Source organism: Cygnus olor, chromosome 1 (genome assembly GCF_009769625.2).
Source record: "Cygnus olor isolate bCygOlo1 chromosome 1, bCygOlo1.pri.v2, whole genome shotgun sequence".
Classification (NCBI taxonomy): domain Eukaryota; kingdom Metazoa; phylum Chordata; class Aves; order Anseriformes; family Anatidae; genus Cygnus; species Cygnus olor.
Window position 1 is genome coordinate 77,669,028 of NC_049169.1, and position 16,564 is coordinate 77,685,591.

General features: G+C 38.4%; 1 protein-coding gene across 10 annotated transcripts in view; it reads right to left on the reverse strand.

The window, feature by feature from the left end:
* Window positions 1-16,564, reverse strand: part of SOX5 (SRY-box transcription factor 5) — a 645,390-nt gene that overhangs the window by 57,347 nt on the left and 571,479 nt on the right. For all 10 annotated transcript variants that reach the window (XM_040565762.1, XM_040565757.1, XM_040565750.1 and 7 more), the window contains one exon: window positions 1,826-1,972. In XM_040565762.1, coding sequence (XP_040421696.1) covers window positions 1,826-1,972 — 147 coding nt within the window. The remainder of the gene's footprint in view (window positions 1-1,825; window positions 1,973-16,564) is intronic.

Consider the following 16,564-nt stretch of genomic DNA (forward strand, 5'->3'; position numbering starts at 1 on the left):
ATTCACACAACACCACAGGCGGGTCAGGTGACCTTTCTCCAATTCTCCTCTCTCTGGTGCTGAGGACAGACAAAGTGGTATGTCTGTCATACGCCATTACCATTAGAACAGAATCTTGTTCTTTTATTACAACTGAACTCCGCCGGATTTCTCAGCAGGAATGCTAAGTGAAATCAATGTCTTGGATTTCCAGGCTGAGCTTGGAGGTCACAGCCACTCTATCATTTCTCAGCATTATCCTTTCTCTTTCTCTCGCTCTCTCTCTGAGCTTCCAACTGGCACACAGCAGATTGAAAACAGCATGCATCACAGGGCTCATGCTGCACAATTTTACAGCCTTTTGGAGCCCCCTTCCTTTCCTTGTGGCCCACTCTTTTTTTCTTTCCGCAATTTGCATATAAGTTATGTTTGTGTCCTACAGGACTGCAAGCCAAAGGCACTGGAACACCTACAAATATGAAAAAGCAGTAAAACGCAAGGGCTGATCTTGACAGCTGCCAGTAAGACGGTTGTGCTTGATGTTACCAGTAGTTATGGCAGACCTTGTAATTCCACAATTGCCACAGAATAAACACTGTGTCCCCTTAGACCTCACCAGACATTCTGCTTGTGCACAAAGATCCAAAATCAACATTGGGATTTTAAGCATAGTGGATCTAGCAAGCCACTAGCCACACACAAGCCCCCCTTGTAAAACGCACAAAAATCTCTTGTTAACCATAGACATGACGTTTGGGGAAAAAAAAAAAAGTATCATCAGGCACTGCATGGCTTTGTGATCCCAGCTCTACAGTATATAAAAGAAGAAGCCAAGCCAAGGATCAAGTTTGAGAAGCCAGAAAGTCTTTACTGAGGAGAGAATGCAGAAAACATAGACCTAAAGCTTGATTCATTAACACAACCACCACTGGTTCCACGCCATCTATTTTATCCTTTGGACATGTATCTCACTGAGTTGACAATAGTATTATTTATTTGTCTGGTTATTTTTAATCTGTGCTGCTTTACTGTTACGGTAAAAAACAAGACACCATTGTCAATTCAAGGAATCTTTTCTGACACAATAAAGGACATGGACAGCATGCTAGAGGACACTAACAAAAAGAAAGGGCACATTTTTATCAAGCTCTTGATGTCACCCAAATGGAATTGCTTCTTCCCTGCATTCCTTAACTGAATTCTGCCTAGCTGGTTTGCAACAACTAAGAAGTGCCATTCAATTTTGACTGGTTACTTTTGCTTGGCTGTGGCTTATGCTGAGCATACCTTCTTCCACTGGACATACTGTGTCTTTTTCTAGCTCTAACTGGTCATGCAGTGGCAGCGTTACACAGATGTGACTGCAAGCTGCTACCTTGACCTCTTCAATGAGTGCAGACCTGATTACCCAGCTACGGCCAAGACTACTCATCAGACCCCTTCCCTTTATGAACAGATCCCAGCATGGTTTACAACACAACACAACACACATTGCTTTGGAGACTAGTTCCTCCATAAACTCCCAGTGGGCCCCAGGATGCCTCACTGCTTTCCAGATTGCTAATCTGACCATGGTTTAGTGCCCTGAAAGGAAATGACAGTTGTGTGCTGGCATGGGAGGGCTGTCACCTCCACCCACTACCCTTTACTGAAGATGGAGGAAACAACAGTGTCATAGCTAGGGCACTGCAAAGGAACCCACTAAGAATACTCTCATTTCACAGAGGTATCATGAAAACAAAGCTGCCTGCAACTGAGAGGCACACAGACAACAACAAAAAAAAAACACATACATGCAAGTATCAGCATTGTCAGGAATGCTGTGTCTCCAGGCCTGGTACAGTACCTTGCTTTTGGGTGGAGGGCTGTTTGTGCTCTTGTCTGTGTGGATGCTGGTAGGCGATACAGCAGCACCAAGGTTACCCTGGGGTATGCCAGGTATCTTGCCTCCCGGAGACACTTGCATTGCAGCAAGTTGGGCAGCATACAACTGCTGTAAAAATAAACAAACGAAGAAAACACACACGAGGAAAAGAGACAAAGAAGAGAAGGAGGAGGGAAAAAAAAAAAGAAACCATCAATAAATAACTCTCCAAAAACTTCTCCTGCTGTAGATCATATATTGTCTTTCTGATGGATATTTTTTATTTAGCACACTGGCATATTTCAAGACAAGAATTGTCATCTCACCTTTTGTGATTCATTCCTCAGGGGACAAATGACAGACATCACCATGAGAAATGTCCTAGCTTCCATGTGTGTCCAGGGATTCAAAACAAGTAACAAAAGCTAATCTTCATGTCTTGCCCGAGCTACTGGGCAATCTTTCCTTTCCTGAGAGGCCTCAGCTATTACAGCATCTCCAACAATAATATGCATTGAGCACTTGGAAATTCACATAATATTTGATATCAGTCTCTGTGCTGCCATTTTACATTTCCTCATCTTGCTTGTCTTGTCTTTGTCTTGTTTGCACAGGCTGTAAGGTGTTTGGGGCAGGGAACATCAAAACTTTCTTTAGCACTTATTGTGAGAGTCCACTCTCAGTTGGGTCCTGGAGCACCAATACAGCCAATATAGATATATAAATTTTGGTGGGGATGTGCTATCCATTAACAACTAAAAGTTCCAGTCAAGACTAAGATATCTTTTTGTGACAGAAAACAGATACGCAGTGGGAATGTTTTTTCCCTTCAAAACCAAACCAGCAAGGAACTTTGAACACATATTTGATTATTAGCATGTGAATACTTATAATTAGTCATCTCTTTAAAGTTAAGCACTATAGTAAGAGTTTAGTGGATAGTGGTCAGAAGGAGAGAGAAAACAGGCAAACTGTCAGTGCCTGGAAGCTGCCCTGACCTCTGAATAAAAAGTGGAGAAAATAAATATGGTGGGCAGCAATTGTTGTTGCTCTGTGAATAGCGAGGAATTCAAGTGAAGCCAAATAGAAGTCAGATGCCTAGGAGAGCAGGTAATGTAATAACAAAGACTTTCATTCCTCGGTCACAGCCTCAGTTTCAAAGACTCATGCTATGTATTATTTGTACTGTGCAGTACATGTGTAATGTGTAACACTGCACAATGGTGCTCTGTGCCTGCAGGTGCCAACAGAGTGTCTAAGATGCAACATGACAAGGGATAACATGCAGAAACATGAAAGTAGATGTGAAAAAACACGGGACCTTCAATATGACTAGTCTAAGACAGTCTTGTTAGTGTTATTTAGTTGTTTTGCTGTTGTTTTTTAATTAATTATATATGCTGATAAAAGAACAAAGGTCAGACTGGAGGGCACAATGGTATGCTAACCAAACCCAGCAAACTTGAAGGAGTAAAATGAGGATTCAGTATAATCAAACTTACAGAGAATATTCCACATATTACTGTGCAAAAGGTAGAGAAACACTGCTACTGAGAGTTGATAGTATGTAAGCCTTGTAGCAAAGACTTAACTTGATCCAATGAAAATTTACTGTTCTGAGTGTGGGACAACTCAGGGGTGAAGAAATGAGTAAGGGTGTGCATCATCCCAACCCTGGACATTGTCCCATGGTTTCCTGTACAAACTCTTCCCTTCACTGGTAAACAATCCTAGCCCTTTCACATAATTAAAAGCATCCAATTTCTGCTGCTGTAAGTGTAATCAGGCGCCAGGTCCTTACTTCTTTCTCATTCTTTCTATTCTTTTCAGAATTCCTATTCTTTTCAGTTTTGAATCCTTTTAATTTCTCTTTTTCTACTTTGATCGCTGCTTGTTCCTTATTTTTCTGTACTTCTTCATCACCATTTATCCATCCCTTTCTGTTTAGTCTCACTCTCCTTCCCTATCATCCATTCATCTGTTCTCTCTCTGCCTCTTCTCAGATTTATTTATTTATTCCATGTGTTACCCCCAGCCAGTCAGAGCCAAATAGATGCAAATCAACTACAGATAAAAGTCATCAAAAACAATCCAGTCACAAATCAGTCACAGATTCAAATGAATGTATTTATCAGCTGAAGTTCATATCCATTCATTCTTTCAAAAGAAGACTAAATCCACCAGGGAGAAAAGAACAAGGGTTTGTGTGAACCAGAGAAGATCTGCAGCAGGCAGTTCAAGGAAAAGTAAGCCAGCATTATGTATGAATTAATATATAAGAAGGGCAACAGTTGTTTAAAAAATAGGATACATGGCTAGGGAACAGCACAACATAATTGGACTCTGGTCATGATAGAGTGGATCAAGTTTTGCCTTTCTTTTGCTCCCTATACAAGAACCAACAAAACAAATTGAGGCAACTAGAGAAAAAAAGACGAAAGCAGAAAAGCCATTGAGCAGGAAAGGTTCGAGCTTGTTGAGAATCTACAAATTAGGTATCAGACAACCGAAGTAAAGGTAAAAAACAACAGAAGTCAGTTTGGACACTTAGCAGTCCTGAACCAACTGGAGATCACTGACAGGCCCATATAGGGACTGGCTGGTAGATGACAGAGACTCCCAGAAATGTCTGTAAGCCTTTGGGGAAGAATTTTCAAACAGAATCCCTACCTTGAAAAGCAAGGGAAATCTCTACCTCAAACAGCTCTGAGCCTTCAGTTTAGGTCCAAAGAATGAATCACAAGCGCTAATTATACAAAATACATTCACAACATGGTGTCCAAGAATCATTACCATCTAACACACATCCAGTGGCCACTGAGAAATGTGCTGGAAGGAATCATTCCTCCTTACAGTATTATCGTCAACCAGCTTTTTGACAACATATGCAAACAAGACGATGACTCAATAAGCATGGGGAAATAATTTCCCCATGCAATAGCCCAGGAGAAAGCCATATCTTAGGTGGTATGCGGAATATATGGATTTTCAAATCATGCCTTTTTCTCAGTTCAGGGAATATACCTCAAGACAGATTTCTTACAAGAGAGTTGAGTGGAGTAATCTGGAAAGAGAGGTGGAAGAAAACCTATAAAGACTTCATTCTTGATTTGTACAAACTTAGTCCTCCTGCTATCAGGTTCAACATCTCACGTCTATTTAATTGATTTGGCAAGTTTAAAGCAAACATTAAATGAAATCTTATAAGAGGTCCCTTGTGAGAATGCCCTCTTAAAAAGTCCCTTCCTACAACACAAACCAGGTATTCTACTGAAAAGCAACATCAGGCCCAGCTCGAACATGAAAAACATCTATCTCATGGAATTGCAAAGGTCCGATTTCAACTTAACCAACAGAATTGCTTCTATATTCCCAACCATTTAAAAAAAATGGACAGAAACATACAACATGCAGTGCATTTCTTAGACTGTCAATATTTTTGAGCTTTGACACTATTGAGCTTGTCTGTTCATATTTAGCTGTTTTAGGACATGATGACCTTTAGCTTATACCCAAGGAAAGGGCAACGGTGTGACCAAGTGCTGTGAATCAAGATGGCTAAATGACAGCAATCTATGCATTCATTTCACAGACAAAACAAACTCAAACAAAAGAACATTTCTACCTCTGCTTCACTGGCAGAATTTCAACAGACTGTAGGAATCAGTCTCTCTTGAAATGCCTAACCATCATCTAAAACGTAACCTTATACTTTTCACAGTAATGAAACCAAGATCACAAAAAGTGAAATGAAAATGAAGTTATTGCATATCACTGCTTTAATACACTATTCTTGAGCCTCTTAGTATGTACACCAGACACAGACTCCTCAAGCCACTTATACAACCTACAGCCAACCTAAAGACCCATTCTGAAATGCTAGCACTCAAGGAGGTCATTTTCCTGCACTACAATTCGTACAATCAATCTATAGGCTCTGTCTGGACTCATTTAATGTGACTAGGGCATTTAGTTGAAGTCAGTGTTGGCTGAAACCAGTGAAGCACTACTACTAGACAAGTTTATTTCTACTACACATAACAAATAAAATAAGGATAATATTACCTATCTTATTAAAAGCAGAATATGTCTTCAAGAAGGCAGAACTAGGCTTCTGAAAAAAACAATTAAAAAATAACATCTACTGTTTGTTTATAACTAAATAACTATGTTTCAGCTCTCCTGCCCATGTGCAATATTGCATGCCTTGTTAATGTTTTCTCATTAACCTCTTATGAAAATCTGTATGGAAGCAAAATCATCAGAACAAAAGCACAATACGATACACTTTAAAATGAGCAAGAGGTAAAGTTATTTTCAGAATATTGCCCCTCTGTTCCTAAGCTATTAAACAAAAATCCCCACTTCTTCCTAGGTCACTACCGAAACCATTTATAATTCTTCCAATATATTAAACCGAAATATTCAGCTGAACTCTCCAAATGGACTAGCTCTAACAGCTCTTGGCCTGATGACTCTGCAGTACATCAATAGTAAAGCCTTAAGGTTAGACCAGCTTTGAAAACTTTCCCCTTGGGCATTGTTGCTACATGTTAACAATGCTCATTACTGCTTTAAGGGTATACTAAAAATGAATTCTTGTCCTATTAATACAGAAAATGAGAATGAGATTTAATAGCAATTTTAAAAAGGATTGAACAAAGTGTTAGCAATTACATAGGCAGAGATAGTTGATTCAAGCACCTATAGACATTTGTTTTACTGTATTATCTCTTATTAAAATATTTTTATTAGTGAACACTAGAGATTAAGAGCTGTTCTTAAAAAAACAAAAACAAAAAACGGGGGAGGGAGAGGGAGAGGGAGAGGGAGAGGGAGAGGGAGAGGGAGAGGGAGAGGGAGAGGGAGAGGGAGAGGGAGAGGGAGAGGGAGAGGGAGAGGGAGAGGGAGAGGGAGAGGGAGAGGGAGAGGGAGAGGGAGAGGGAGAGGGAGAGGGAGAGGGAGAGGGAGAGGGGTTGTACTGGAAACTGAATCAGTTACTGCATGAGTTTGTTTCTGATACAAACTAATTCTTTAGTGGAGTTACCACAGTAATGAATTTCCAAAACACTGTGCTTAAATGTTTGAGCTGTTGACTGAGTCAACACTTCAATTTTTGTGTCATTCTGAGACCCATCATTAAAAATACACACATGAATGGCCCTGTTCTGTCTTCACAGCCTTGATAGCCTTGATTTTTGCATAATCTGGGGGAAAAAATGGTATAAATTGAGATCTCTCATTCAGAATACAAATTTAATTTTCTTTACCTCAAATTTAATGCTTATATAAGGCATGCAAAGTGATTATGGCAGAAAGAATTAATTTTGGATCTGTTCAGTTTTGTGGTTTTTTTTTTTTTTAATTTAAAGAGTTAATAAAAAATTAGAAAAAAGAATTCACTTAAAACGAACATTTGACCCGTCCTACTGTAAGACAGGTTTTTAAAAGTAGTGGCAATGTAGGAAAAAAGATAACTACAGAAATTAAAGATGCTGTCATCAGTGATAGGTAGCAATTCTTTATGGATATGCAAAAAAAACGTTCTTCATCTCTCTCTTCATTATATATTTAAAAGGTACACATGCCAAGTGTTCATCTTTTCTGTGTCTGAGTTTCCTTGAAAGATTCCCAGTCCAACACTTCAAAGGGACACACTAATTTGTACATTCAAAACTTCAGCAAAGACTTTTAAGTGCCATTTGTTTGCACCAACTGGGAGAATTTCAGAAAAGAAAGACAATACATGAACACAAATTTAAAAGTCCCCTTAAAACCTAGCACAAAGAACCCACTGGAAACTAAATTTTACTCAGTTCATTGCTTGAGTTTGCTAGCTTTCACATTGTGTTATTTTCACATAATGTCAATATAGCTTCAGATCCTGAGATGCACCTATTTTATTTATTTTTATTTAATTTTGTTCTTTAGAATTATGAATAGAGTTGGATAATTATTACTGTTCTACCTACTGTATATCTTTATCACTCTAATGTTCCCCCAAAAATTGCCCTGGCTGTCAGCACTGAGGTGTGCATAAGTTCAATGAGACTCCTTCTGGCAGAGGACCTCACTTGAACTAGCGTTTCCTTTATTGACCGACTGAAAAATAGCAAGCTGGATGAATTTTCCCCAAAATTGTGGGCCACACAGGGACTAGAGCGGATGTACTAAATGTTGAAAAGCTAAACTGTTCTTTTGCGTGGCCACAGTAACCAGCTTTTCCTTTGAAAACTCCCATCCTAGCTTCCCTCAGCATTGAGTCTAGGGGAAGAAGAGATGTAAATAAGCCATGAATCAAGAAAGAACAATAAATACTTAAAAGTTAAGACTGGTCAAATTAATAGATAAGTAATATGCTCCTTTTAAGCAGAGGGTGTCGGTAACACTTGGAGGAACTGCCTAAAGAAACAGTGGATTCTGTCTCTTGATATTTTAGTCAAGATCAGAAGTGTTTCTGGAAGATGAACTTTAAACAAAAAATTGATTATGCCGAATAATATTCCACATCTTGTTTGGTCAGACTAGACAATCTAATAGTCTCTCTAGCCTTAGAAAATATGATACTTCCTTAGAAAGAAACGTTAAGAAAAACAAGTTCTCATTAGAAAAACTGTAAAGCATTCACAAACAGAACAAGGCTTCATTTATACGCTTCTTGCATGCAAGTTACAAACACAGTCTTGTAACCACCATCTCTCTCATATTAGAAAAACACTACTTTTAGAATCAGTAACCACAAGTCTCCATAAAATATGATTCTGGTAGCTGATCTCCCTGGTTCTAGCCCCACAGCTCTTATTCCCTAGAATAATCTCACTGTAGTCAACAGAACCACTCTGCCTATGCCAGGCTGAATGCACTAGTTCTTTTCTTATTTGGAACTTCCATGGTATGACCAACTGGGGATCCTTGGCACCCAGAAGCAAGGCTGGAGTCCAGGTCACTGAAAAACTGAATGACTTCTAAGTCTGTATCTGGACTAATAAAGGCTTCTATCATCAATGCAGTACATTCAAAATAATGATTGCTTTGCTTAGAAAACAGTGGATAAAGTAAGAAATGTGCTACCAATTTGTGGTAGCTCTGAGTTTTGTTAGAAACTAATTTTGATGGGTAGGAAATCATTTTAGGTAAAGTGCAGCTAGCTATTCGTTATTTATATTAGCTTTTATGGGAAAGACAATCAATAACCATGGTACAGCACTCTAAAAATTCTAATAAATTCAGTGTTCCCTCAAAAGCATTCTTTAATTCTATCAGTGGATAATGCTATTCAAATGTTAGCAAGGTGAGAATCAGCACCTGTGATATAACTGACCATTCCTGGTCACACAGGAAGTCTGTAGGAAACTCTTGATTAAAGCCTAGACCTCATGTCTCCTTTGTCCTATGCCTTAGCAAGGAGACAATCTTTCTACAGGATGCAACTGTAGGAACTTATCAATAGACACTTCGTATCAGAGGCTAATAAGATCTGTTAGTTTCTGTGATAAAAAATCATTGTGTGTTTAAGATTGCCTGCTCTTTACAAATGAAGAGTTTTTAACTGGAAAACTGCCCAAGTGGCCTACATTTCCATATATACCATGTTCACACCATACGACAGTAACTGAAATAGAGTGACTATATGGAATGCATATTGGAGAGGAAACTTGATAATGTCTTCTGGAAAAAGCTTGTTGGATGAAATGTTACAGATGAATGGTGTCCCCTTCAATGGAAGCAATTAATATTGTACATACAAAAAAAAATCAACAATTTATTCCTAGAGTTAATTTGCTGTGCAGCAACAGAATATAATGTCATTCTTGCTGCCAGTACTATTACTTATTCTTATGCCAACAGAGCTTCTTCTATTCGAAAAAAGGTAAAAATTTATTTTCTTTGAAGTAAGGACATACCTTTGACACCGTACTTAGTAAGGAGAATATAGTCAGGCAGTGGTAATGCAGAAGACCAACAAACAACAGGGCTGTGTAACTCAAGAAGAATAGGCATTTGTTTTGTAAACTGCTGTCCCTTTATCACAAATTGACTATTCTGTAACGAAGATGAAATGTTTGTATGAGGGTTCCACATGGAAACTTCTATACCAGTACGGCTTTTCCAATTTAGAAGCTTGAAAACAGCAAAGTGGCACAGACATTATATATTTGTAGGAGAAAACTCACTGCTGCCTATTTGTTTACCAAAAGTATGTTTCCCGAGAGCTTATTTTTCGATTTATCCAAATTTTTGGCAACTAACTCTGAGCACCTGACTTCAGTAAGTATATTTTCCCATTTGAGAGAGCAAAATTCTGTGAGTGGCCATTTGACAAAATACTTATTTCATATTACATTGCTTCACTTAACTGATATTGTATATAATCATTCATTGTTATCCATTAAGTGACTAGAGTAGTTAATAAGCAAACATTGCCAGCAGAATTACTGTAAATAAGGTTCTATATATTTCAGATTACCGAGCTATAATTAAGGCATTTCACTATTTTATACACATCTCCTTAAGTGACTCTTTCTCCAATTTTATTTATAGATTTTCTGTTTGCATTTTAAGTTGCTGTATTCAATAGGGAATTAAGTCAGGAAAACTCCGTGCCTGCTTTACGTCCCATACTGAATTAATTACTTCAAATCTGAAAACTGTTTCTCCTGAAGTTAAGAGCAGAGCTCATGGTAGAAACATTAAGGTCAACTATATTTCTTATTTTGAGAACGTGAATTTGCTCACTTGAATGTTGATATCTTATATCTCGATGATTATAAGATCCCTCCATGAACTGGCTCTCCTTTCCTTCAGGAATAAAGTAGAGAAATAGGTATTTTGCAGTACATGTAGAGCACAGCAAGCAGCCTGCTCTAGAAACTCTTGTGAGAAGCTGTCATAAAGAGTCTAAAATTCTGAAGTCCCCCCTGAGAGGTAGCAGAAAGGTGATAATCACCTCCCAATAGCACCGGAGTCATACTACCAAAGTACAGTTTGGGTGAGGAGACAATAATAAATAAAACAACAGAAATAAATTGAAAAAAATCATCTGGATATTTTTGCCAGTGCACTTCCTAAAGGTCTTCTATGGATATATTCATTTGTTAATGACAATATCAAATAGTAAGATGAGAAAAGTGTTCCTTCTAGTGTTTCGCCACTAACATAAAGAATATTCCTGAGCCTGGAGAACCATCCAATTGCATCTGCAGTCCTTGAAAGTACAAATTAACATTGTTCCTTGGTTATCTGATGTGTACTGGAGCTCAATGACATCCACTCAACTCATTCAAAAACGTAATTTACTTTTTGAACTGAGTTGTATTACCTAGTGAAAGGGTCTGGAAAAAGGCACAGGAAACAGAGACTGACAAACTCTTAGTCCATCATACACAACATTCAACACAGCTCACTTTCACAGGCTCAGAAAGCCACAGCTACTCTCTTCCAGTTTGGGTAGAGATGAAAGAATGTGACATTTGTGCCTTAAAGGCGAACTGAGGACTGCATCTGAGCTGCTTCCCTTGTGCCAAGCCTCCCTGAAAAGAATACATAATGGAGGAAGTACGGGTAGAAGAAGAAAATTGAAATGGAGGGACTGGTGGTGGACAGAACATCCAAGCTGCAGAAGAAAACGTACTTATTCCACGAGCTAAACTAAAACAAATTGATTCCTAGAATGTTTGTGAAGGAATATTTCCCTTTGCAATTTTCCTTACCAGGAAGTGTTAATAGGATATGACATGGCCTCTTTATTCAGCTAAAACAGTTATTTTTGTTTTATTTTTTGGAGGTGAAGAAAGTAGAATAAGGTTATTATTTGGGGGGAAAAGAATGTCAGTCCTTCTGCGGTGCTAGCTTTCTAGCTGAAGTGTTTCTCTACCACAGAAAACTTTTAAACAAGTCCTACCAGAGTTGAACATGAATCCATTTACTTTTCATTCAATTTTTCTTCATGTTTATTGCCTTACATGCTCACCAGCAAAGATCTTCAGAAAACTAACAAGTTCTACCTTGTCTTACAGGATTCTATTGTGAAGTCATGGTATCAATATGGGGTACCAGCTCACCTTCCCACCAGCATAATACATGGCAAAAACTATGGATGGCTCCAACTCACATGTACAATTTCTCTGGCTTTAACCCACATGGATCTCCCTCTTCTTGAACATCTCTTGTTATTACTGCAGTCAAAGACTGCAGAAAAGTTCAATCAAACTTCCTAGACCTGTAGGGAAACCTAATTCCAACCAACTACATAGAAATTGGCCCAATTTTGATCTAGAACGTCTTGAACCTCATTGAATCAGAGCAAATTTGATTTGTTTCAAACCAGAAAAGTGAGTTTTGCTCTGGTCAGACTCCTCCTAGTGTTCTCAATAGTGAGTCCTATCCACTTTAAACTAACAGAAGTGCCTACACCCCTATTGCTATAAGCTGGATAATTTATATGCTTAAAAAAAAATGCATGTTTGTTCAACTGGGAAGGTACAAAAAGGGTATGTTAGAGTGTGTGGAGGAGAGGGCCCTTATTTGTAAACAAAATACATGTGGAGAGCTGAGAGTAGAAAAGCACTGAATTAATTTATTTTGGAGTTTGCTCCGTTATATGGAAGCGCCCATTTAATGGAATGAAGTAGTAGAAACAACTGAATAGATGTTAAATCTTTTAATTCTTTGATTTTTATGATAAAAATGGGTGTGGTCTGTAAAACTCCCCCTCCAGTGGAGTCCATAAAACTCCAGAGAGACTGAAAACCTCTGTGAAGCTTTGGCAAACTTCTCAGGAAATAACATAAGAAGCTGTTTTCTGGTCCATCTCATTATTTCCATGCTTCCCATTACTGATGTAATGGGAAGAGTGACACTTACATATTCCATTAGGACACATACAGATATTTAACTCTTAATTCTTAGAGACTTTGTTCACCCACAAGTGGTCCCTGAAAAAATCTGAAATCCCTCAGGATTCAGTTTCTGACTCTCACTAAAATGAAAGCACAAACACTAAGGTCCAATGACACTGCATGATCAGACTTCAGCCCACGCACGAAAACCTTTAAATCTAGCCTGGAACTCATACCAATATGTCTCTTTTGGCACATTCTGTACTCAAGGTTTAAGAAACTGTAGACACAATAACATGATTGAAGGTCAAAGGGAATTAAATTTTTAACTTTTATTTTCCTCTCATGCTGTGTATCACCCAAGCATAAGGAGAGCTAGCATGATGAACTTTGGAACTTCACCTTCAGGTCAGCAGAATATGATGGCTACTTCTAGTCTCATCAATCCATATCGATAACAAGCGGCTGCTGAAACCTCATGTTCCCATAACAAGTGTGAGCCTTCTACATCTTAATATCAAGCTGGCCAAGGGAAACTCATACAATTCTAATTAAGTACGCCAGAACAAAAGCTCTTGTGACCAGAGGACTTGCCTAACAAGTGCTACAGTGACAGCTGAACAATGCAAGCTTCTCAGTATTTCTCCACCAGCACCCTTCCATCCTGACAAAAGCTGCTAAGTCCCAGACTCCAGCTTATCTGAGCTACTCTACTCTATAGAAGCATCCTCTCTGTCTTTTAACTACACGGCTTTTGCCCCTAAATGTAAATGGTGAGAATGCAGAAATATCTCTCTCCCCACTCCTGTTTTTCAAGCAAAAAAAATGCCATTCATTGCAAAAAGGCTGTAATCTCTAACACATCTCTTATATGGTCCTACATAAGCTCACATTCTACAGCCAGTGATGTGCACTACATTAACATTAGTTAACTAGTAACAATCTCTATAATCCCTTATTACACCCCATCCATCCATGACTATTTATTAAAGTTGATTTTTTTTTTTTTTTTTTACAGCTCTTTTGAGGTGCTGGGTAAATTTTTAAAACAGATAGAGTGTAGACTCCTAAGTGAAAATGGTGACTTGTGAATTTTCCCCTTCATGTCAATTTTTATATGGAACTTTTTATAACATAAAGGTGGATCTGCTTGTCCAGAAGCATTAAATATTGAAATTACTGTGCGATCCTAGGAGATATTTTTCAATTGCTAATAATGTGTCTGAGTTATAAAAAGAGCTAACCCACATTTTAAATTGTTCATCTAGAAATTTGGATTAAGAGGGGAAAAAAGCAGTTTTCATGTTTTAGAAAGCAATATCAAAATATTAAACTATTTTCAACTCAAAACAACAGCCAAAATTGATGTAAAATCAGATTTTAAATTGCTTTTGGCTGAGTAGTTGTCTGTAAAGCAGAAGGGGTGGGAGTACCAAAGTTTGCAATGGAAACACCAAGACTCTCTTAACTGTAGTCACACTAGCAAGAGCTGCTGTCATGAAGTAATAACATTACCCAGAAATCGTTGTTCATTACCTCATTCCTAATGCCATCTCATTTCACTTGAGTTACTTGGGTCTGATGATGGGGTTAATGAGAGAGGAGGTGTTTGAGTGGGTGTGAATTAGGGGCACTGCTAAAATTGAAGCTGTTTAACAGTTCTGTGTTTAATATAGTCTCAAGCTCTGTAATTTTTATTCTTTTTTTTTTTTTTCAGGTAAAATACTTGCACGTTCCAAGGCTGACACTGACTTTGGCAGTGTATGGATAATACCTAGACTTACTCATATTACACAGAGTACTACAGAGGGACTCGTACTTCTATTCCTTTTCCCTTTCCAACATTCTGCCCGCAAGTCACACAGCAGGAATGCTAGTGCTTTGATTTCCTGTGTTCAGAAATATTCCTCTAGAATTTGGATATTTACAGTGACCACAGCAGAAAACATCACTGATAGCTTCTCCCCCCCATCTCTGTACTCCACAAGCCATCTTCAAATACCGCACAGCAATCCGTTACAATATGTTCCAGCATCTGCCTCTTCATATGACCTATTTGATTGACCCTTTTTATGCTGCTCCAAGACTGGCTGTTCTTTACAGTGGGAGGGTGAACAGTACTCACTGCTTCTTCAGTCGGCAACTGGTAAATATCCCCATTTTGGGAAAGACTGGGGATATCATGCTGGAGTCCTCCTCACTTGTCTCCATGTAACAATGACTGACTCCATTCAGTGCTCTCCTTTATCGCTAGCAATGTGTCACGTTTCAATCCAGAACAGGGAAAGTCTCGTTGTCCCTCCCACCTATCGCTAGTACATTAAACACTTCTGCCAATTAAAATTTTCCATGACAATTATTAACATTACCCAGTGTTTGTGACTCCAGCGTGGGAAGCATGAATAATGCAAGAAACAGTACAGTCCTCCATTACGCAGGGACACATCTTGTTTTTGCCAAAGTCAGCAACTCTAAAATACACCTCAACTTCTCCAGCTAATATAATGGCATAACACAGGTTTTGGGACAGTGATCATATTCACTTTTATTAATAGAGCATCTAAGGTAACTTAAAAGCACTTCCCAATATTGCAGGTATTAAATACTATCCTTACCCTCACCATCTATCTTTCCATCATGTATTTAACAACATTAACGTACTTCAGAACCACAGATGATTGTCCAAAGTCATTTGGCAAGAAACAGAATTAATTTATCTATGAAAACACAGAGGAGCAAAGCACTGCCCAGCACCACAAGGTATCTCTTCCCAAGGATGGAAAACTCAATTGACAGGCAGAAGCTACATGTATTTGGTGGTTGAAAAGTTGCCTGCACTGACTCCAACCCAGTGTCTTTCACAAATTCTAACCACTACAGAAATATTAAATCATTTGGCCTTGAGGCTCCATTTCCCACCAGCAAACACAGAGATATTCTCACTTTATTTTCCTCTGTTGCTTGCTTACTAACTGGAATTGCCTAGGCAAATGAAAAAAGAAATTGAACTGCAGTAGGAAAGAGACACTAAGTGGGAGTACGTGGGGTATTCATCTGACTAGGTCTGAGCTAATCACCTTGAGCTCCCTTTAGAGAAACATGAATGGAATACACAACCTTAGGCCAGATGAATTATACGTTCATGGCTAAAGATGAATCTCATACTAACTCCCTGAGTACAAACCAGGAAAAAACCAACTACTCTGTGCTCGGCATGTCTGGGCCACTTTTTAATTTTGTGTTAGCAGATGAATTCTTTAAAGTGAAATGAAGTTCATGAAAAATACACATTTCCTTTTTACTTGCTACGTAAGTAAGATGGAAGGGGACTTTGCCTTCCTCAAAGCTGTACAAGTGGCAAGCCATACAAACACATTTTCAGCACAAAACATGTAGAAGACGACATAACTAAATCCCCCAAAGTTGCCTCCAGACTGCAACTTCAGATTTGTGTAGAGAACATATATGTCAACATAAAGTAGAGTGTGAACCCAAGAAAAATGATGACAAACACTGACATCTGGCCAATCTTGCCCTTCTTTGTTGTGTTTGCCTCATATATAGTATGTTTGTAAGAATGTGTGAATGTGCTATACTCCATTTCAGTTTTAACAAGCAAAGGAACATACAATTTACAATCTTCTTCAAAAAGATCTGATCTGAAGTTCAAAGGGCAACTTCAGCAAATTCCCAGCAGGAGTTAGAGACCTAACTTACCGAATATCTTGCAAGTTTTGGAACACAGGTGATTCATTGTGATTTTTTTCTTCCCTCTTTTGTCCAAGGTTACATTGCTTTTATATAGTGATTTCTTTTTTAATTTCATCTTCAATTTCATATTCCAAAAAGAATCTGACCCACTGTTACACCATGTGTGGTGTTA